Source organism: Leishmania major, chromosome 4, assembly GCF_000002725.2.
Source record: "Leishmania major strain Friedlin complete genome, chromosome 4".
Classification (NCBI taxonomy): Eukaryota; Euglenozoa; class Kinetoplastea; order Trypanosomatida; family Trypanosomatidae; genus Leishmania; species Leishmania major.
The window spans coordinates 406,370-427,654 of record NC_007245.2 but is presented as its reverse complement, the minus strand read 5'-3'; the positions used below and the strand labels follow the sequence as shown (position 1 = coordinate 427,654).

Here is a 21,285-nt window from a genome sequence, read left to right as displayed (position 1 = left end):
TGCACCAGACGCTACTCGTGTGTGCCAGCGGAGGTGCACCATCAAGCATGAGGACGGCAGAACGCGGAGAGAGGTGGTGGAGAGGGAAGGCGATGAAGCCGGGAGGCTGTACATGGAGAAAGATTCACGAGGGCAAGAGGTGGTGTGGCCGGAGCGAGGGAGCTAGCGGCGCACCGGTGGGCGTAAGGGTGGTGGTGCTGGATGAAGGGTCGAGGAGGGCGAGAGTGGTTCATGCATCCAATCCCAAAACTGAACTTCACTGCCGTCGACGTCACCCCTACTCCCGCTGCTGCCTCGGCGTCTGCCGTGCCGCCCATGCACCTGGTCGGTACCGATACAGGCAGAAAACAAGACAGCGGTCCAATAAAAAGAGAACCGGGGAAACGTTGGCAGGCAGTGGACGTTCTGAGAGCACCACACAGGCGAGGTAGGCCGCGAAGTCGGAGAATGCGCAGAGGCGGAGGGTGGCGAGCTGTGTTGCACTTTCGTTGACCCTCCCCTCCCCTCCCCTCCACACCTCCCTCGCGCCAACACACTCGAAGACGCGGCGAGACCCGTAAATTCAAGCGCCGGCGTGTCTGTCGTGTGGTTGACGGTGTGGCGTGTGCCTCTCCCTCTTTTCAGCGTCCCTTTCGGTTTCAGATCGCTACACAGTTTACGTCATCATCTCTTCGACTGGCTCCCTCGTGCGGTCTTGTCAATACCACCCACGGACCCGCGCGCCTGTGGGTGCTGCCGTGTGTGTGGAGGGGCCTTTTTTGCTGTTTTATCGCTTACTTTTGATGGCCTGTGTGTGCGATCCCCCCCCCCCTCCTCCTCCTCCTCGTGCCTCTCGTTGTGTGTGTGGGGGGGAGGGGGGGGGGGGCAATGGAGCGAGCACGGCTGTGAGTATCGCTGCAGCGCTGTGCACCCATCGGCACGAGGAAGGGGAAGCACACGTCCGAGCGAGAGAGCAGCGGAGAGAAGGAGCAGGTAAAGCAAGCTGTGGCACCCCTCAAGCGGTTGCCCTTCTGTATTAGCTGTCGCTGCAAACATGGCGGGTGGTTGCCCTTGCGTATTCGTCGCTTGCAAATCTCTCACGCATGCGTGTGAGTGTGCTTGTAGCCTGCTTGCTGGTGCTCCTCCTCCTGGTGACACTCTCTGTACTTTTTTTTTTTAGTTCAAGCCGCCTGTTGGCGAACATTTCCTCGCCGTTGATAACTCGAAGCTTCACTTCAGCTCACCTCACCGTCGGACACGGGCATCGGGTCGATGCTCTACATGCAACGTGCCAGACAACGGCGGCAATGCGTGAGGTACTTTCATGCGTGTACACAAGCGGAGTCGTCTTGTCCGCCTCTGTATGCGTCCTCTCGCTCACCCATGCTGGCCCCTTTCTCTGTCTCTGTGTGTGTGTGTGTGTAGCGAGAGAGACACGAGAAGACATGGGGGAGTCACATGCAGCCTGTGACCTCTTCCAAGGGATTCGGCGCGGTGAATGCACACTCTTCGAGCCCTCGCTCGCTCGCGCGCTGTCAAGTGCCTCTTGACGCCCCGCACCCATATCCAGCTACCGGTTTATGCACCTGTCATGTGGCTCTTGTCCACAGACCCCATCAGCACGTGTCCCCCTCTCGTCCCCGTTTGTGTGCGTGCCGGTGTGTCACCTTCCTCTTTCTCTTCACACCGTTGTCCCTCTCTCTCTCTCCCTCTCTCCCTCTCTTGTCATGTGCATGGTGTGTGTTCATTGCCGCTTCACTGTGCCTTCGTTGCCCACACTCAATGCTTTACGCAACACTGCAGTACGGATAGCCCAACATATTCGTACATGCACAGCAGCCCAGAAAGAGAGAGGGGAGAGATCGACGATGCCACCGAAGTTCACGCACCCGCGGCTGGTGCACCACGTAAGCCTGTTCACGCGCCTAAAGGCGTGGTGGCTCGGCATCGAGAACCCTGAGGTGCTGTCGCGATACGGCGAACGGGGTGTCGCGCGCACGGTGTGGATCGAGTGGCGTGGTACTCTTGCCGTGTGCGCCGGTGGTTTTGTTTTGTTTATTGGCCGTCAGCAGTCGAAGTGTGCGAACGATATTCTTGACAATATCGAGCTGAACCGCCAGCGCTTCTACCAACGGGACTTCACGCCGGCGTACGTGCCTGACGCGCCGAGCGGTGTGTACGATGGCGTGAGGGGATACAGCTACCGCGACGAGTCGAGTGGGCTCATGATCAACGCGGACAACAAGTTGGTCTCCGATGAATCGCGAGCGGCGCGGGGCGAGCGCCTGGCGAAGACCGAGGTGACACCGGAAATGGTCGCCCAGGCGCGCAATCTCCTGCACAGCAGACGCTACGAGGGTACGCCAGAAGGATGAGTAGGAGGTGACGTGTGTCAGGGTCCACCGGCATCCGTGGTAATGACGGTGACTACTACGCAGACAGCGGCCGTGCACATCACGCGCAGGCTTCTCTGGCGCCTCATACTTCTTCATGTTTTGTTTGCATGTCGACGCTCTGCTGCTGCCCCATCCTCCTCTTGTACTCATGCTGAGGAGCTCGGGGCTCTCGCGTGCTGACGTGCGCGAAAAGGCCATCGAACCCTCTTGTGTGCAGTCGCCTACGCCTGCAGCTAGCGGATGGTAGTTGCCTCCCGCCCTCTCTGTCTCTCTCGCCTTCGCGATGTCCTTTATCGTCGGCACGCCCAACATTTTGGGCGCACAGGTGCGTGCTCGTGTGGTGCCGATCGCTTCATGATATGACCTTCTTTTTCTCCAGCTTTCTCTCACTGAACACCTGCTCTACACACACGCCCGTGCAGCATCGCCCTTCAACACTGCCACCAAACAGCAAGAGCGCAGCGCGACATTGGCGGTCCACGTCGTCAGTCCAACGCCTACTCTTTCTCCCCTCCCCCCCCCCTGCTCCCTCCTGAATTCGTTTCCAAGTGCGCCCATTCGAGTTACACACATACGTGGCGCGCCTTGCTGAGGATCCAGCGGCCCGCACAGGCATGCGATCCACGTCCGCTATCCTGGTGCGCTCCATCAAAACAACGCTTTCGAGCGAGGACGACTCTGCCGGCTCATCATGTCCTCGACACCCGACGCGCCGCGTCCGGTGATTGCGAAGCGGCATCACCCACCCCAGTACCTCGCACCGGGTCAGCACCTCAAGGTCGCCTCACGCAAGCCGGCTCAAAAGCTGGGGAACGCGGCAGGGGGCGACGCGTTCACCGGCGGGCCGCCGCGCGACCCATGGGAGGACTTTGACGAAAACAGAGAGGAGCCATGCCCCTCGTCGGCCGGTCACTCTGGCTCACAACGGCACCAACACACTACCACCGGCGGCGGCCACCCATACTCGGGTCGAGTCAGCGTGTCACGCAGCACTGAGCGCACGTCGCCGCACAGCAAGGAGGGCAGTGTTAGTGGCTTGGCAGTGCCGCCGAAGGCAGCCCCACCCACCGACAGCCAGACTGCAGCCGGTGACGAGGGTATCGACCGCGGTGCAGCCGTCAGCAGCGACGAAGATGACCACTACTACACCATCACATCAGAGCCACCGAAGCTGTCGGCGGCTGAGCGGGCGAAGCAGGTGCTCGAGGCGCAGCACCGCGCTCTGGAAGCGAAGCAGCTGAAGGCACTCACGCAGCAAGGGGTGGCGCGTCGGCCCGCGACGCTGGTGCGCAATCGCCATGGCAGGCTCAACGCGATCGCTGCACAGCCAGTATCCATGGCTGCAGAAGAGAGCGGGTCCGCGCTGCTCATCGCCGCTGCTCCAGCCAGCGCAAGCGTTCAGCCGGAGAAGAGCCACGTGCGCTCCTCGAAGGCGCCGGAAGCGCGAACGGTGCCGTCAGCGCCACGGGGCGGTGAAGGCGGTTCTGATGGTGCGGTCGACTCTCCTCGAGACTCCCATGACGACCTTGTCGACTCGTGTCCCTCGACGACGATTCAGGCGACGACTGGTTCTCTGGAGATCGACCTGGACTGAGCATTGCTTGTGTGCGCATCTGGTGGAAAGCACGACGCCCGCTGCCTCAGGGGACGCCATCCTACCCCACCCTCCCTATGTCTTCTATTTCACCCCCTGCGGTCTCCCGCTCTCGCAGTACGCGATCTCCAAAGGGGGCGGGCGATCCGCTTGAGTGAGCGCGACGCTGCGCACGAACGCACCGTTGCGCTGTTTCTCTTGTTGCTGCTCTTAAAGAGCGATGGTGTTCTGCATCCTGAGTTTTCCTGCCACTAGTCAGCTCCTTCTCAAAACACCCCCACTCGGCAAGAGCAAGCGAACGGCAACCCAGCTGGCCTGGGGCCGCTCCTTTCGGGACCGGCCAGCGTCATGCTGCAGGCCATCGGCACCTATGCACCATTTTCATCTCCTCCCCTCTCCCTTTCCCGGTATCTCCCTCCGTCTCGTCCCTCACCTCATCGCTGCGCGTGACGCTCTTGCCCGCGCACACGCGCATATCACGTGGGCCTCAAGCAGCATCAAACCCTCACCGGTTGCCGAACGTGCCGTCTTCGTCGTCTGCTGCTCCCCCACCCCTCTCTCACTCTCTTCTCTCCACTCATCTCCACTACCGCACGTTTTGGGGTGCGTGCGAGTGAAGCAGCGGAGGCACAGGCACAGGCACACAGCAGTAGAGCAAAGACGGCTGGTGCGGAGTCGGCGGTGCCATAAAGCTCCGAGCGAGCGAAATCAGCGGTGAGGACAAGCCGACACGCACACCCTCACCTGTAGACGCACTCACGTGCACGATACGGAAGGTGAGGGAGGGTTGTTGCTCCAGATCGCGACGCCGGAGTGCAGGGCAAGACATGCATCGCTCACTTCTGCGGTGTGCTCTCCCTGGGGAGCCGATGCTGGAGTCGTACCGCTCTGGTGTTCTACGGTGCCTCCGATGCCATTTGGGTGCCATGCGACCCGACTTTCCGGTGGGCTCGGCCGCCACCGAAGTTGCCGCCCTTGCGAGCACCGCGACAACACCGCTCACGTGCAGCCGTCGCGCTTTCCGCCAGCAGGGCGCCGCCCACCCAAACACCCCCGACGCGACCGAGGCGGCGGAGCTCGAGAAGGACTGGCAGGCGTTGAAGACGTACGGCATGATCGGAGGCTTTGCTCTTCTCTGCGTCGCGACGCTGTGGTACGGAAGCCGCCAAGCCAAGCAGCGCTACTTCGGCGCGGAGGGCAGCGCGCGGGTCAGCGTCGAGACGCGTGGCCGCCCCGCGCTCGGTGGGCCGTTTGTGCTGGTCAACACGAAGGGTGAGCCAGTGTCGCAGGCGGAATTCCTCGGCTCATGGGCCTTCTTTTACTTCGGCTTCACGCACTGCCCGGAGATCTGCCCGGTCGAGCTGAACCGCATGTCTCACGTCGTCGACGCTGTCCGCGCTGCCCGCCCGCAGGAGCGCATTGCGCCGTTGTTTGTCTCGTGCGACCCGCGCCGTGACTCGCTTGAGGCCATCGACGAGTACCTCTCCGTGTTCCACCCCGATTTCATTGGGCTCGTTGGCACGCCGAAGCAGGTGAACGACGCGTGCCGCTCGTACCGCATCTACTACTCCATCCCCACCGACGAGGACGCCGCGCAGGAGGACTACCTGATCGACCACAGCATTGCCATCTTCCTCTTCGACCCACAGGGCCGCTTCGTCGACTTCTTCGGAAACCGCTACGACGAGCGCGAGATTACGGAGAAGGTGCTGCACTACATGTCTGAGTACGCCAAGGATCCAACGTGGACAAACTGGTAAGGACGGGGTGAGGCAAGACGCTGCCGGCCTCTCTCTCTCTCTCTGCTCATCATGTCCCTCGCCCTGGTCGGCCTCTTGCTTCTTCTTGTGTGGTGGTCATGATGATAGCGTTGTTCCTGTGGTGGACTGCACCGGTGGTCTTTCTCTCTTTCTCTCTCTCTCTCCGCATGTGTGTGGCACGTTGCGCATGCGCCTGAACGCGACTCTGCACGTGCTTGACTGGGGATGAGGACGGTCTACACACTCTCTCGATTAACAGCAGCACAGAGAGTGAGCAACTCGTCGATTTCAGCCCATACGTCCACCACTACCACCACCACTCGCGCCGCCCTTCCCCTTTTTCTGCGCGGGCTGCACGCCCCCCCCCCTCCCTCCCTCCCTTCCTCTCGCTCTCACTCGACAAGGTGCGTGCTTCCTCGCACTGGCACGCGCAGGGCTACAGTCACAGATACAAACACGCAAGGGGCATGCACGCGGGGGCTCGCGGGCGCCGGGGACTTGGGACAGGGCTGCAGGTGTGTACGTTCCGCTTGCACCGCTTCTGCGACACACACCTTTGCGACACCTCCCCCACCCACCCACCCCCTTCTCCTGCCGGCATCGCGTTCAAGCCATCATGCCGATGTCTGCGTGGACATGTACGGGCGCGCATGTAGCTGTGGAAGGGACATGTGTCGTGGAAGCCACCATCTCAAACTCACTCGTACATCTCTCCCGCGCATACTTCTCGTTGATCGCTGCAGGTTCAACAGCTCTTCTTTGGTGGACCCCTTCGCTGCGTTCTCGGCGCACGAACAAGCGCACGCACACACGCGCAGGCAGAGCAGGAGGGAGATCCGGCCACGCGCGCACACACAGCGGCACATACTCGCGGCGGCACGTGCCGTCTTTCCCCTTCCCTGCTTTATTTCCCTACGGCTGCCATCAACGCCGCGCTGCTTCTTGTCCTATTTCCGCTCCGCCTCCTCCCTCGCTCCCCGCTGCTGTGTAGTGAGGGGTGTGGCGCGGCATCTGCATGTGCGCGTGCGGCGCAGGGGCGCACTCCGCTGCATCTCAGGTGAAAATTTAATGATGTCATCTCGCAGCGGCAGCGGCACAGCGACGGCTGTGTACGAGGCGCTGCCATCGACACCGGTGCGCCGTCAGCTCGGCACGTCCACCGATGACGCTGCCATCTTTCTCGAGGACACTGTTGATCGAGTGACGGCGCAGTGCATTGACGCCTCGCCATCTGCTTTGGCTCTGCTGTCGCCGCAGCATATGCCGACCAGCAGCGCCGCCCACGTCGACGTCACCGAGTACGACGTGAGCTACCTCGGCTCTCTCTCGGCTTCCCACCGGAAGAGCGCCGGTGGGGGCAGCAGCGGCAACGGTCGCCCGAGCCACCATCACCACTGTGCGCTGCACAACGTCACGAACGCGTCTGTCACGAAGATGAACTTCAGCTCAGCGTCCGCTAGTAAATCGCCTAATCCCAAGGCAGCAGGGAGGAGTTTGTCGCACGGCGCGCACCCGAACAGTGTGTCGCACAGCACCTCGCTCGCGCGCAGCACACCGCGACGCAGCACCCACGACCGCAGCCCAGCAGCCTCTGAGCCGCTGGTGCCACTCGTCGAGTATGAGGCGCTGCAGCGGGAGTGCAACCGGTACGAAAAGATGTACGAGCACCAGCGCGCACTCTACGAGGACATGGCTGAGAAGCACGCGAACGCGTACCAGGCGCTGCAGGACAAGATCATCGAGGTTGTCGCGCTGTCCACGCGCAACGAGGAAAGCAAGCGCTTCATTCGGCAGCTGAAGCGGGAGATGTCTGAGAGTCGAACCCGTGTGATGGACATGCAGAACAGGGCTCTGGAGGAGGCCAAGCTGGAGCGCTCCGCCAAGATGCGGTACGAGGCGCTGATGAAAGAGCACGAGCGCAAGTACGAACGGCTGGTGGAGCGGCACGAAACGAAGCTGGCAGGGATGGAGAGCCTCGTGAGGGACTTGACATGCCTGCGCGGGGAGCAGGACAGCATCCACGTCTCGCAGCTCGACTCCCTGCTGAAGGCTGCCTACTCGAAAAGTACGGCCCTCTTCAACGACCTGCTTCGCCAAGGCAAGCAGATTGATCTTCTCTACGAAGCTAAAGGGGCGCTCGAGGCGCAGGTGGAGCAGCAGCGCAAGGAGAAGCGGGAGATAGAGGCGACACTGCGCGAGGAGCGGCGCCACATGGCCAGCGAGATGGAGCGGATGATCGAGCAGATCGAGGAGCAGCAGCAGTCGATCCTGAACCTGCGTCAGATGCTGATCCGTACCATGGACAACCGCGACAACGTCTTTGCCTACAGTCGGGGTCCACGTCATGCACAAGGTGTGGAAGGCGACGAGGATGGCAGCGGCAACGAAAGCACCAGCAGCAGCCTTACGTGCTCGCCGCCGACATCACCGTTTGGCGACGGGGGTGTGTCCGAGGAGGTCGAGGAGGTCGAGGAAGATGAAAACGAGAACACGGGAGGCGACGGCGTGTATGCAGCGCCCGCGCGAGGGGAAGCAAAGAAGTCAGGCGCCGATGTGGAGCGCAGCCCGGTACGCGTGCGCGGGGCCACGACGGCGACCGAGCCCATCATGTCCGCCTCCAGCGAGTACGTGGCTCCGCTCTCGAGCAACAGCGTTGTTGCACCTCGGCGCATGACGACTTCCGGGAGCCAAGCGTCGGTTCCTCTATCGAAGGCGAGACCCGCAGCCGTGGTGCCACCACTGCCGTTGACATCACGTGATGGCACGTTGTCGTTTCGGCAGGGGCCTTGCCGGAATCAGCGCAGCGGCAGCGACGCTGATCGACGCACCGCGGGGACTGCAGCGGATGATGACCAGCGGCCGTGCAAGCGAAGTTCCAGTGACAAGGGTAGCGCCGCAAATTCCGAGGCGGCGGAAGCCTCGCCGAGCGCAGCAGCAGCAGCAGCAGCATCATCATCGACCTCCACGGTGGCGTCGCGACGGCGGCTGGACTTCACTACCGCGCTGGCCGCCGTTGCAGAGAAGCGCCGTCGCGACCGGGCTATCCGCGAGGAGATCGACCTCGAGCATGGGTCGGATAAGGAGAACAGCAAGCCGCCTGTGCCACATCGCGTCGTTGTCCGCTCCTGCGCGGTGGGAAGCATCACGACAGCGCGCAAGGCAGTGCTAGTGGAGCGCGACGGCACCAACACGGGAGCGCAGCGGGGCGAGGATGATGAGGCGGAGCCGCGGCTGTTCCCACGCAACGTTCTGACGCCTCGCGAGTGACGACGGAAGCTTGTGTGGCGTGCACGTGCGTAACCGCGCTCGCATTCCGCTCTCTCTTCAGGCGTGTTACGTTAGCTGCCCGCCATCCCCGCACTATGCTCCTCATCCTTCCCAACTCCCCCCCCCGCCCCGCCCACTACGGCGTCACCATGCTTGCCACCCTTCATCCTTCTTATTCGTCGGCACATGGGTATATATGCCTACATCTGCGTGCGTCTGTGTCGGTGTACGCGCTTGTCTCATGTCCTCCCTCTTTCTCTGCGCGCGTTGTTTTGCTGACGGTCCCCATCATCGCCATCCTCCATCATGCCCCCTCCCCCTCCCCCTCCCCATCCCCCACCGCATTCCATGCGTTTCCGTACTAGACCCCCCTCCCTCGCCCCTCTTTTGTTTCTGTAATGTTAGATGCCAAACTGTTCGTTTTCATATCCCATTTTTTTTTTTGTGTGTAGCCGAGTTTCACGACGGGTGCGCGCGTGCAGGCGCGCAGGATTGGTTCGCTTGCTCGTTGGTAGATGGGGATGCGCTCGTATCATGTCGGCCCTCGGCTCTCTATGTGTTTCTCCGGTTGCCGCCTTCTCTCACTCCCTCTCCGCTGTCGCATGCGGCTGTGCGTGACGTGGCCGACCATGCGCACTTAGATGCACGTGTGCGAGAACCGCTTCATGGAAAGCCATAGCGTACAACGAGAGAGGGGCAGTGCGCGTGTGTGTGCGTGTGGAACCTCTGTAGCAAGGACCACAGACACCAGACACGTTCCCAGTAGATAGAGGAGGAGACGGAGGAGGTGCACACACGTACACAGACACACAGACACACACACTGTCACCACCACCACCACCACTCCGCATGCACACATGCCACACGTTTTTATCTCTTCCGCATTTTTCGGGCGCCGCACCTCCCCTCCCCTCCCCCCTACATTGTACGAGTCTCCTCGTCGTCCAACTCCAAAGTCAAGCCGATGAAAGAGGTGAAGGCAGGGGAAGAGCCAACAACACGTAACGGTACACGCACAGCCACACCTCCCAGCACAAGAGGTTGTGATCAGAGCCGCGCGCAAGTGGGTGGAATGCGTTTTCTGCGCCCATCACGCATGCACCGTCCACTCCCTTCCCCAGCCAGTACACGTTCGTGCAGAGGAGTGGAGGGAGGGGGGAAGGGGCACATGCGTTGTGTTGCGCGTGACTTGCGTTCTTTCCTTCTTTGCAGGTGCGGTGGCAATGTGTTCGAGAGGTACACGGGGGGGATGGGTGTAGGACATCTGTTCTTCAACACCCAGCAGCGTCATGGCCGACTCCGTTGAGTGCGTATGCTGCAGTGCGACGTCATGTGTGCTGTGTGTGTGTGTGTCAATGCAAGAAGTAAGCACACCTTCCCTCTTATTGAGCCCTCTCTCTCTCTCTCTCGCCCATCTCTGTCACTCGTGCTATGCACGCCATCGTACCGCCACCTCGATGCACGCCGTCTCTCTTTCGAACACACACACACACACACACACACACACACGTGCATGCATATGCACACGCACGCACGTCGTCGAACTCGAGGAGCAGAGCAACAGAACAGCGACTCCTAACTCCGATTCGGTTACATGTCGCACGGTGAATTAGAGGCGCACACGCACACGTTGCAACATGCTTGTGTGTATTCCGGGTAGACTACTGTGAGTGTGAAGGTGGTGGTGGTTACAGAGAAGCGCGGGGAGAAGTGGAGGGCGTGCACGCACGCACACAAACAAGCAAGTGGGGTAGTCGCTGCTCCCACTGCGTGTTTTCGGTGCACGCTCTGCTGTCCAGCCCCCATCCCTCCCTCAGCAACTGACGTACCCCCACACAGAGTCTCCCCCACCCCCTTTTTCGAGGATGAGCTCTAAATCGGCTGCCGCGTCACTGGTAGACGGCAGCGTTGGCACTCCGGAGTCGTGGCTCCCACTGAACAGTGTGCGTGCACCGCCGCGCGTGCTCGACTCGACCGCCGTCTACGAAGCCCGCCAGCGGTTCGGCATGAACGAAGTGCGACTGACCGTGACACCGCTCCATCGCTTCGTTGTAGGCGCGTTGCTCTCTCCCAGCACGGCCCTCGTCGCTGCCGGGGCGTTCGTCTACGAGGTCGTCGGCGGCAGCCACTGCCTGTGGTTTACCCTGGCGTGGCTCGTGGTGATGCGAATCGCGGTGCTGGTGACGACAGCGGTGGTAGACCGCGCACGGGTGCGGCGCCTCCACCGGTGCCTCGTACCAGGCCGCGCGGTTGCCTACCGAGAGGAGACATGGGCAATGGTGGGGTCAGCGCAGCTGGTGCCTGGTGACCTTGTCCGGCTTGTTGCAGGGTCCGGGGTGTTCGCTGACTGCTCTCTCTACAGCGGGTCCGTGCTGATCGATATGTCAGACGTGACGGGGCGCACCCGCACTGAGCCTGTCACCGCGGGCCAGCTCCTGATCGCCGGCACCAAGGTGGTGGACGGGGCTGCAGATGCTGTGGTGCGCTACACAGGGCCGGAAACGTTCGTGGGTCAGACCATTGAGCTCGTAGAGCGCCTGCCGCACGGCTTTGAGGAGCGGCAGCGGCTCAGCCGAGCCTACGTCAGCACATACTTCCTTGTAGCTGCCGTAGCGGTGACGGCGGAGGTGGTGCTGTTTGGGGCTCTCCGTGGGTGGGACGGCTACTCGATGTGGAAGGTGGCGCGGGAGACAACGTTGCTGGCGCTGCTGTGCGCTCCGCTTTTATTTGATCTCGCCGTGTACGTGGCCGTGTCACGCGGTGCGTCGGCGGCCATGCAGCGTTCTCAGGCCGTCCTCTTGCGCCTCCGCGCCCTCCTCTCACTTGCATCGGTGGACATGCTGCTCGTGGACAAGACGGGCACCCTGTCCTCTGGTCACTGCACCCTCGCGGCGCATCATCGCGCCTACTTAGCAGGGTATCCGTCGCGTGCAGCCGTGGTGCAGCTGATGGCGCTGGCGTGCCGGTGGCGGCAGCCAAGTCTGCACGCGACGAAGCGAGCTGTGCTGCGCAGCGCGGACCTCGACGCCTGTGACGAGTACACGCAGTTGGACTACGTAGAGCACGAGGGGGAGCATCGCAGTTCCGCCCTGCTGCGCCGGCGTGACGGGGCGCTTCTTCGAGTCACCGAAGGGCGGCTTCGCTCCGTCTTGGCGGTCGTCCAGCATCCAGAATCTGCCGCCGCATGCATGGAGGCGCAGCGTCTGGTGTTTGCCTGGAGCCAGAGCGGTCTGCGATGTGTGGCGGTGGCCGTTGCTGAGGGTGATGACCCTTGGCGGCTAGCAGGGCTTCTGACGTTCGCTGACCCACTGCGCAGCGACGCGGCCCCGTTGGTCTCGGACTGTAGCCGACTTGGTGTTGACGTGACGCTGATCTCCGGCGATGAGCACCGGGCTGTCGCCGCAGCAGCCGAGGCGGTGCAGCTAAAATCCGAGGTGATGAGCGGACACGACGTGCCACCTCTGAGGTTGTGGGAAGCAGAGCACCGCTCACCAGCGTCTGCGCTGAGCGTGACGGTCGACCTGAGCGCTGCTGCGAACTCTGCGAGCGAGTACGCCGCCTGCTGCGCGTACGCAGAGATGCAGCCTCACCAGAAAGCAGCGCTTGTGCGTGCGCTTCAGCAGTCAGGCCGCGTCGTAGCGGTGCTGGGCGACGGGGTGAACGACGCCGCAGCGGCGCGCCTTTCGGATGTCGGCATCGCGCTTCTTTCGGCTGAGCAGGGCCAAGCCGCGGCACGGGGCGCGCTGTGGGGTGCGGACATCGCCCTCACCTCCGATCACCTCGGCGCCGTGGTGGAGCTGCTTGTCGTCAGCCGCGAGCTCTTCAGCACCATCTACTCCGTTTTCTTTTGGGTAGCAGCGGCGGCACTGCAGCTGTCGGTGCTCGTTGCCGCCTTGGCGGTGGCGGTTCCGCGGCGCTGCGTTGGCGAATCCTCGAATGAGATGGGACTAGGGCTTCCACCGAGCGGCCTTCACGTTTTGACACTCATCTACATCAACGGACTGACGCTGATATGGGTGTCTACAGAGGCTGGCGACGACACCTACTGGACCGTGGCACCCTGCTGTCTCAGCTACCGCGTGGCGCTGCTGCAGGCGTCCACGATGGCTTTTATCGGGCTCGTCGGCGGCGTCGCCCTCGGCATCGTTGGCGGCCTTGCCTGTGACAGACGTGGCTGGTGGCCACTAGTATCACCCAGCATGCTGCCGGTCATCACTGAGGAGCGCCTGGGCGGCATTCTCACGTTCTACATCCTCTACCTGAACCTGTTCCTGACGATGAGCTGCGCCTCGCCGGTGCGGGCGGGGTGGCGCTTCTGGCGACGCTCGCGCCTGCGCGTCGTACTCGCCCTCGCCGTCGTGTACGGGCTGTGCATGACCTGGGCCATCGACGCACATCCCAGGTGTGCCGCGTGCCTGTGCGTCTACTGTGGCGTCGTCGCAGTTCTGCAGGACATGGCGAAGCTCACGGTGCATGGCATCTGCTACTGCCTCGGCTTTCGCACGTACCGCGCATGTGTGGACGGCATACACGCCCGCGTCGATGCGGACGAGGACGCCGCGGTGGCGCTACCACGCAGGACGACAAGCACGCCATCTCATGACGCCGCCGGTCGCCGCAGTTCCGCATCATCCTCTCTGGATGCAGTGGTGGGCTGCATTGCCAGCCTCGATGTGAAGCTGTTCTGCCGTGCCCGACCGGCGCCAATGACCCCAGCAGAGTAAGGTGGGCAAGGCACCGCAGCACGAACGCTGGCGGTGCAGCGGACCCATCCGCACATCGAGAACGTCTGCTGTAAAGCGTCTTTGCTTGAAGCGACGGCCCCTCCATCCGTCGTCTTGACGACCATTGCGTTAGTCGCCTGATGACGCCGGTGTGGCACGTCGTTTTCTCTATTCCTGTCTGTCTCAGCGTCTCCTCCCTTGCTGTCCCCGTTGGGTGTGCTGTACGTGAAGGACACAGAGGCCTGCACATCATCAGCTGCACAAGCACATGCTACATGAGCCCGTCTCTACCGCGAACGGACACATGCCGCGACGCTCTTCACTCGGCTGTCGTCTCCGCTCTTCCCCTTTCCTTTCGTGTGTGGCATACGTGAACACACTGACGTGTGACTCCCTCATGCACGCGCTGCGCGCGACGGTGTCGCAACGGATCGCCACCGGTGTTGATGTTGAGTGCCACAGGCTCACCTCAGGGGCGGCGGTGGTATCGACTCCAACGCAGGTACACATATCCATCACATCTGCGAACTTCGTTAGGCAGCGTTCATCGCGTCCTGCTCTCCTCCCTCTCTTGACACACCCTCCTCCCCCCTCCCCCTCCCTTCATCCAGTCATGTCCCGATCAAGGCAACAACAGGCGGCGGAGGTAACGCTGCACCACTTCTTCAAAACGGAGCGCGTTATCCGACTGGAGTGCGAGCGGCGGGAGGCCAAGGCACGGCTCAAACTGATCGACATCATGTCAGGTGATCTGGACGATCAGCTCCTGTGCGTGGCACAGTTTAAGAAGGAGTGGCTGCAGAGCCGGCGTGTGCTGGAGGAAGCCAGACAAGCCGTTGTTCAGGAAGAGGGCTCGAAACGTGCGTACGTGGAGGAAGAGTACGTGAGGACGATCAACACGATGAGCCGTCACTATCATCCGCTTAGCTCTCGCGTGGTATGAGAGCAAGAGAGCCGGCAGTCCGTAGCAGACGGAGAGCAGAGGGGCAGGGAAGGAGGCGGTGACCAGCGAATGGAGGCATGCGCAACACCTCTAACTCTTCTTTCCCGTAGACGTGCGTGCAGTATCTCCGTAGCTGCAGCGGCTGCCACTACTGTTACTGTTTCGCAACGGCCCTGGATCGGGGGCGGGGTGTATCGGTCCCTTTGCCGTTGCGCATGAGGATGCTCCCGCCTCCTTTCCCTCCGCTGCCGGGCTGCTCACAGGCACACACACACACACACACACAGTGGCATCTGCAGGCCTATCTAGATGGGCTACACTGTCGCCATCGATGCCCCATTTCCGCGAGAGGCGCCGCCGCCCCATACATGACTCTCCTCAGCGTCCGTGTTTTTGCTCGCGCTCGTACATGCACACATGTGCGCCCCCGATGGGGCGTGGGAGCACGAGCAGCGTATCGTTCCCCTGACAGAGACCTCCGCCCCCCCCCTCGCTCTCCATCTTGTCGAGAGTGAATACGAGCGTGGAAGCGCTGCATCGCGTGGGCGGAGGCAGCCTCAGTGTTTTCTCCCTCTCTGTATGTGTGAGTGTGTGGGGGGGAGAGGAGGAGGGGGGGGGAACGTTCTCAAAGGTAAGTATGCCAACACCGTCCTGCACCCCTGCTGCTCACCCCCACCCCGCCCTAACGCACACACTCGAGCGAGAACGCATGCTTTTCTGCTTTCCTCGCTGCGAGCAAGTTGCACAGCACCGGGCCCTCCCCGTCCGCCGTATTTAGCGGCTGCTGATGCGATCACCGTTGAGGTGAGGTGTGAGACAAAGACGAAGCTCCACATACGCGACCCCGTCATCCCTCCTGTTTCTGCGACTGACAGGCGGCCTCGAACGTGCGCACTGACGTGCGACACTCGGGCGGCGGCGATGGCAGCGGGTGCGAGGCAGGCGGTGCCGCTGGTGGTCGTGTGGCTGCCCTCAAAGCACGCAGGCGGCCGCGGTGCTTCCTCTCTTTCGCTGATGCCCGTTGCATGCCTATGAAATGTATCATGCACGTGCCCCCGCGGCCTCTCTGGCGGTCCGCCTCTACGTCCCTCCCCCACCCTTGTTGTTATTTGCTTCATCGCGTACGGTCTGCTCTCTCTCCCTCCCTCCATCACGCACACGCACCGGCCTCAGCAGCTGCTGCACCGGCTGGGAAGGGACGTGCGGCGCGCGAAAGGGTACCGGGGAGAGGAGATCGCCAGTGTGTGCCCGTCAGCGACGCACAGGAAAACGCTGCTGCACTCGGACTCTCCAGAAAGTACAGGAAAACGCTCTTAGACACACCCGCACACATACGAGCATACATGCAAGCATACACACCTTCCAGCCAGTCCGAAACACACCGATAGACCACTGATACACGTAGTTGTACCACTACGGCAGCTCCTGCAGCTCTCAGTGCAGCTCCCTGCCAGCTACGCCCTCGCCCACACACACACACACACAGACACGGAGACACAGTGAGAGAAAGAGTCCTCTTTACTCCTTGCTTCATGTCAGCCTTCACCACACCAAGTCGCACGTCATCGACCACCGCCGCAGCTGCTGGGGCAGGGCACAGCGGCAGCGGCGGGAGAAACTCCGGCCGCCGCGTTGTACGCTCTGCTCTCGAGATGCTGATGGACACCACTTCCCCAGAGCTAGTAGGACTCCGTGGGCCAACTGGTGGAAGCTCCGTGAAGCGTCCAGCCGCCGCCCCTGCCTCATCCTTTTCCGTCACCTACACCACGGCTCCTGCCGCTACGTCGGCGTCGTCACAGGCACACTCTGCCGTGCGGAGTGTCTTGGCAAGTGCGCCATCTGCCGCTGGTGCTGCTGCATCCGCCGGCGCGACGTCGGCCACCATGGTGAACTCGCGTGCAGAGCCCAGTGCGCTGGATTTCTTGTCACCGCACGGCAAGGACGCGCGGGAGGCCTCTTTACAGTTTCGACCTTCCGCCAAGTCTCGTCGCCCTCATCGACATCGTGACCGTCCGCCCACCCCCGCGTCTGGGGCAATGCTGCGACCACCTGCTGAGCACCCTCCCCATCGGCAGCGGTACATAGAGGACGCATTGTACGACAAGAGTGACCTCGACGACCACGAGGCCGATGCTGGCTGCGATGGGGATGCCTACACGGCGCCGCCTCCATCAGTTGCCACGACGCTCGCCCCTGCCTCACCGTCTCGCAGCCTCTACGCCGATGTGGAGGCTGCCCGGCAGCCGCTGCCTCCAGCAGTCGAAACGCCTTCTATGGGCTCCCACGCTCCCACCCCGGTGTCGTCAGCGCCGCAGTCTGCTGCGAAGGGTAGCCGTCAGGGCGACATCGCTGCAGAGAAGGAGCGGATGCGGGAAGAGCGGGCAGGAGATGATGATGGCGAGGCCGACGCGGCGGTCCTCGTGACGCATGCGGAGATGGAAACCGTTGTCGCCGCAGCTCTGCGCCGCTACGAGAAGGAGCGCGATGCCGAGGAGGAGGCGGTGCTTCGGCAGGTAAGTAAGGAGGTGGAGGAACAGGCGAGCCGCTACGCCGACCTTGTCGAGGCCTACAACACCGTGTGCGCGGACCGGGCGACGTTGCAGGAGAAGCTGACCGAGGCAGCAGGGGAGTGCGAGGAGCTGAGACGCGCGCTGCAGAAGGCGCGCCAGACGCAGCAGGCACAGCAGGACTCCATGAAGCGGCTGGAGGTGGAGTTGTGCCACGCAAGGGATGCGCAGCAGCAGCAGCGGCAGGAGGAGGAGCAGCGCATGCTCGTGAAAGCAGTGGGGGCTGATTGGGAGGCGCAGCGCGCACGCTATGAGAAACGTCAGGGCACGCTCGAGGCGCAGCTTCATCAGGCGCGCAAGGAGCTACAGGAGATGGAAGCGCGCGTGGCGGAGCAGGACGACGAGCTCACCGCGCTGCGAGAGCGTGCCGCAAAGGCGTCTGCTGAAACGGAGGACGAGTACGCCGACATCCATCTTCGGATGCGTCAGCTGGCGCAGAACATGGCCTCGATGGAGGGTGCCCTGCGTGAGCGGGACGCCACCATCTCAGAGCAGGCTGCACGGCTGCGTGAGGCCGCTGACCGGCAGGAAGCGGAGGTGCGTGCGGTGACTGCGGAGAAGGAGAAGGCCGAGGCAGCCCTGACGAGCGTGCGTGACGCGCTGCAACGGCAGACGGACGACAGCCGACGGCGCATGCACCGCGTCACCGAACTTCAGCAGCAGAGGGAAGCGCTCAAGGATGAGGTGAAGGTGGCGCGGCACACGCTGCAGGCGGCGTCAGAGGACCAGGGACGTGTGGTGCAGTCATTACAGGATGTGCTGTTCATCCTGAAGCAACGTGCTTCCTCCAGGACCGACGGTGCGGGACGTGTAAGGCCGCCGCCCTCCGCACTCTCCTTACGCAGCGGTTGCCAGTTTCCTGCCAATCGGCGCAGAGATCACATGAACAGTACGCTTGTGTACGAGGACGACCACGATAAGAACGCGGATGATGTGCTTAGCTGCTCCGCGATCTCGCAGTCTCACTCGCGCTCGGGCTCGGCGACGCGCACGCTGGAGCTGTCGTCCTCGGAAGACGACGATGATGCAGAAAACGGACGTCTTTTCTCGCTTGCAGCGGCGACTGCGAGGGAGGCGTACTGCAGCACCGCATCCCCGAAGCCTCGCGCCCACCGCGCGTCATCGCCCCTCCCACCCGCGGCGGCTCCTGGCCAGCGGCGTGCGCGGACGCTGTCGCCGCCCCAGTCAGCGCGTGTGGCGACCCGGGAGGCACCGACAAACCATGTCAAGGGCAGCGCCTCTGCGAGTAGCCTTTCGCCCGAGCTGCGCCGTCAAAGCATGCAAGCGCTTCTCCTGCTGCGCGAGATCCACCGGTACGTCTTGTCTCTCCCCTCACAGAGGCGGAAGTCGTCGCCTGGGGGTGACGTCACTCCCGCAGGCACCAGGGGCAGCGCTGGCCGATCTGGCGCGACAGCAGCGAAGCTCGAGCAGGCCTGCCGCTACCTCAAATCGGAGCTTGACCGGGCTCACAGAACGCTGCAGGAGGCGCAGGCGGAGTGCCAGTGGCGCACGCTCTCCATGAAGAAGTATGAGGAGGATGTGCACGCTGCTCGCCGCGAGGTGCTTGCCGCGGAGAAGCAGCGACTGGCGTGCGAGACGCAGGTGGAGACGGCTGCGCTTGTGCGCGAGGAGCTGGAGGCGCAGCTGACGGAGCTGAAGGCGACGTGTGCGGCGGCGACGGCTAAGCAGCGAGCATCCGAGGACGCGGTGGCGGCGGCGAAGGCGGCCGCCGAGCGCAGCGCGGCCCTTGCGGAGGAGGCGGCGCAGCTGAAAGACGCTGCGGAGTCCGCCCTTGCCAGAGAGCAGGCCAAGGGTGCACGTCAGGCGACTGCACTCCGCGATCACGCGGCGGCGCAGACAGCTCTTACGGATGAGCTGGATGCGCTAAAGGAGAAGCACAAGGCAGCCCTTGCGCAGCTGCAGACGTACCACGCCCGTGAGGCAGCCCAGCTGCTGAAGCAGCAGCAGGAAGAGAGCCACACGCGCGGGACGGCCGCGGAGGCGTGGAAGACGGAGCGAGCATCCTTGGAAGCGCACATCTCAAGCCTTGAGACGAAGCTGCGGGCCTCGGCAGGGGCGACGACGGCTGCCAAGCGCCGCTGCGCAACACTAGAAGAACAGCTTGCACTACACCTGGATGTGGAGAGAACAACCTTGAAGACGATTGGCGACGTTGCCCACGCGCCCCCCTTCCCGCTCTCGGTCGATGCTGCAGTCGTCGGCAACAGCTCCTGCACGTTGCACTCTCACGGTGTCGCGTTGCCGACGGAGAAGCAGCTCTTCGGTGGCGATGACGAGGCGCCAGAGGTGGAGGCGGTGACCATGGTGTCGGCAGAGGCAACGCCGACGAGGAAAGGCGTGCACAAGGAGCTCGCAGGTGCGGCCTCGCACACGCGCACGACAAGTGGGCGAACTACCGCACTGTCGCTGGTATCAGCACGCCTTTCCACGGCCGCCGCTACCGCTGCGAACGTGGCGTCATCAACGGCCGTTTCACCGGCGTCGCCAGCATCGTCTCCGCACCTTGGCAACGCTTTGTCAGAGACGACAAACTCTTCCGCTATAGCTGCGCTCGCACCTCTACGCCAGCACATCGTTGCTGCCGTGCAACAGTTGGCGCTGGAGGTGGTGCGCCTGCGGCAAGGTGCTGTACTAGCGTCCGTGAAGTCGCCCGTCATAACGCAGCCTCGGACGACGACGCGTCGGCCTTGCGACACAAGGTCTGAGGAGGTGTGGTACAGCGGTGCAACGGCGCGCAACGGCGACGTCCCTGTCGAGTCCTGTCAAACCTGGGGCAGCGGCGGCGACGTGAGGCGACTGTCCACCGCTACTCTTGGCTCCCCGCCGCCTATGGAGGCGCTCATCGCGGCTCAGCCCCAGCCGCAGTACCAGCACCAGCATCAGCCCCCACGCACGCCACGCAGGGAGCACCCTTGCGCCGGCTCTGTCGTCCAGACTCGAACGTTGGGGGAGGCCCCGCAATCGCGTCAGCGTAGCGGCCGCAGCCAGAGCAGAAGCCCACCGACGCCGTCGCAACCGTCGCCGCCTGCTGCAGCGGGTGAGCACATATACAATGTCTCACCGTATCCCTGTTTGCGGCCGCAGCGGTCGCTGTCGTCTTCGAGCCCGCCGGCTTCTCACTCGGCCGTTGCGGCCCACGGCAAGCTCTGGAACGAGGCGCGGCGCTCTGCCTCCATGAAGGATGGGCTGTCGGGGTATTCCTACAGCACTGGACGGGGGAGTGTCGATGGAAGCTGCTCCCCAGCGCGGCCGCCGTCTCTACGTGTCTTGTCGCTCCCTCGCTGAGCCGCCAAACAAAAATCTACGCAATGAAGAAGTGCGTGGGCCTCTCTCTGCGAGTGTGCGTGTGTGCGTTCGAGTGAGATAGACAGACACAGACGGTGGCGCAGCACTGCTCTCATGCCTTCTCCTCCGGCAAGGAGGGAGGAGGGAGAAGGGAGGGGCGCAGAGCGGGGCGGGTGTGCCTCTCATTTCCCTCCGTGCCGCCACCCGCGTGTCTTCTCTGGTTGTAGCGCATAGAACTAGATTGACGGCATTCGCGCGCTGTCCGTTAGCCATATACGTGTGTGCTTGGATAGCACAAGAAGCACGGTGCCTTCTCTATCAATGGCCTCATCCAACGCAGTTTTGAGCCACGTCGCAGCTGTGCAGAAGGGTAAGCATCCCCCCACCCCACTCCTTGTCTGCCGTGACACACGGAAACGAACACCTCTGCCTACTTTTCTTCCGCATCTTGTCTTTCCGACCTCGGCGTGCGTCACGTCCCTCACACGCAGACAGACGTGCAGGCGGTGATGCCGTACTTGCGCCACCATCCCCTCCCTCCCTCTGTCTTTCTCTGTTCGCCTCTCTTGCAGGAAGGGATATCAACTGCGTAGTGTCGCTCTTCTCTGTGTCCTTGCGCGTGAGCGAGTGCCCGCGCATCGGCATTCTGGACAGCTTCCTCTCTGCCGACACAGCCCCCCCCCCCCCACACACACACACACAAACACACTTCCACGCATACACGCACACGGACAGCCTTAGCAGGATCC

The 21,285-nt window shown here is 62.8% G+C and overlaps 7 protein-coding genes across 7 annotated transcripts; all 7 read left to right on the top strand.

Moving 5' to 3' along the window:
- Positions 1 to 1,847: 1,847 nt before the first annotated feature.
- Positions 1,848 to 2,354, top strand: LMJF_04_1150 (conserved hypothetical protein; the record flags this gene model as incomplete). Its single annotated transcript, XM_883533.1, has 1 exon — positions 1,848 to 2,354. The coding sequence occupies one exon, from the start codon at positions 1,848 to 1,850 to the stop codon at positions 2,352 to 2,354; it is 507 nt and encodes a 168-aa protein (XP_888626.1).
- A 712-nt stretch (positions 2,355 to 3,066) lies between these two features.
- Positions 3,067 to 3,969, top strand: LMJF_04_1140 (hypothetical protein; the record flags this gene model as incomplete). The annotated part of the gene is made up of 1 exon (XM_883532.1): positions 3,067 to 3,969. One exon carries the CDS (start codon positions 3,067 to 3,069, stop codon positions 3,967 to 3,969), a length of 903 nt encoding a protein of 300 aa, XP_888625.1.
- An 827-nt stretch (positions 3,970 to 4,796) lies between these two features.
- On the top strand, positions 4,797 to 5,729 carry LMJF_04_1130 (putative cytochrome c oxidase assembly factor; the record flags this gene model as incomplete). Its single annotated transcript, XM_883531.1, has 1 exon — positions 4,797 to 5,729. One exon carries the CDS (start codon positions 4,797 to 4,799, stop codon positions 5,727 to 5,729), a length of 933 nt encoding a protein of 310 aa, XP_888624.1.
- A 636-nt stretch (positions 5,730 to 6,365) lies between these two features.
- LMJF_04_1120 (conserved hypothetical protein) lies at positions 6,366 to 8,996 on the top strand (the record flags this gene model as incomplete). The annotated part of the gene is made up of 1 exon (XM_883530.2): positions 6,366 to 8,996. One exon carries the CDS (start codon positions 6,366 to 6,368, stop codon positions 8,994 to 8,996), a length of 2,631 nt encoding a protein of 876 aa, XP_888623.1.
- A 1,865-nt stretch (positions 8,997 to 10,861) lies between these two features.
- LMJF_04_1110 (putative proton motive ATPase) lies at positions 10,862 to 13,720 on the top strand (the record flags this gene model as incomplete). Its single annotated transcript, XM_883529.1, has 1 exon — positions 10,862 to 13,720. The coding sequence occupies one exon, from the start codon at positions 10,862 to 10,864 to the stop codon at positions 13,718 to 13,720; it is 2,859 nt and encodes a 952-aa protein (XP_888622.1).
- A 268-nt stretch (positions 13,721 to 13,988) lies between these two features.
- Positions 13,989 to 14,663, top strand: LMJF_04_1100 (conserved hypothetical protein; the record flags this gene model as incomplete). Its single annotated transcript, XM_883528.1, has 1 exon — positions 13,989 to 14,663. One exon carries the CDS (start codon positions 13,989 to 13,991, stop codon positions 14,661 to 14,663), a length of 675 nt encoding a protein of 224 aa, XP_888621.1.
- A 1,883-nt stretch (positions 14,664 to 16,546) lies between these two features.
- Positions 16,547 to 20,536, top strand: LMJF_04_1090 (conserved hypothetical protein; the record flags this gene model as incomplete). The annotated part of the gene is made up of 1 exon (XM_883527.1): positions 16,547 to 20,536. One exon carries the CDS (start codon positions 16,547 to 16,549, stop codon positions 20,534 to 20,536), a length of 3,990 nt encoding a protein of 1,329 aa, XP_888620.1.
- Between the last annotated feature and the right edge of the window lie 749 nt (positions 20,537 to 21,285).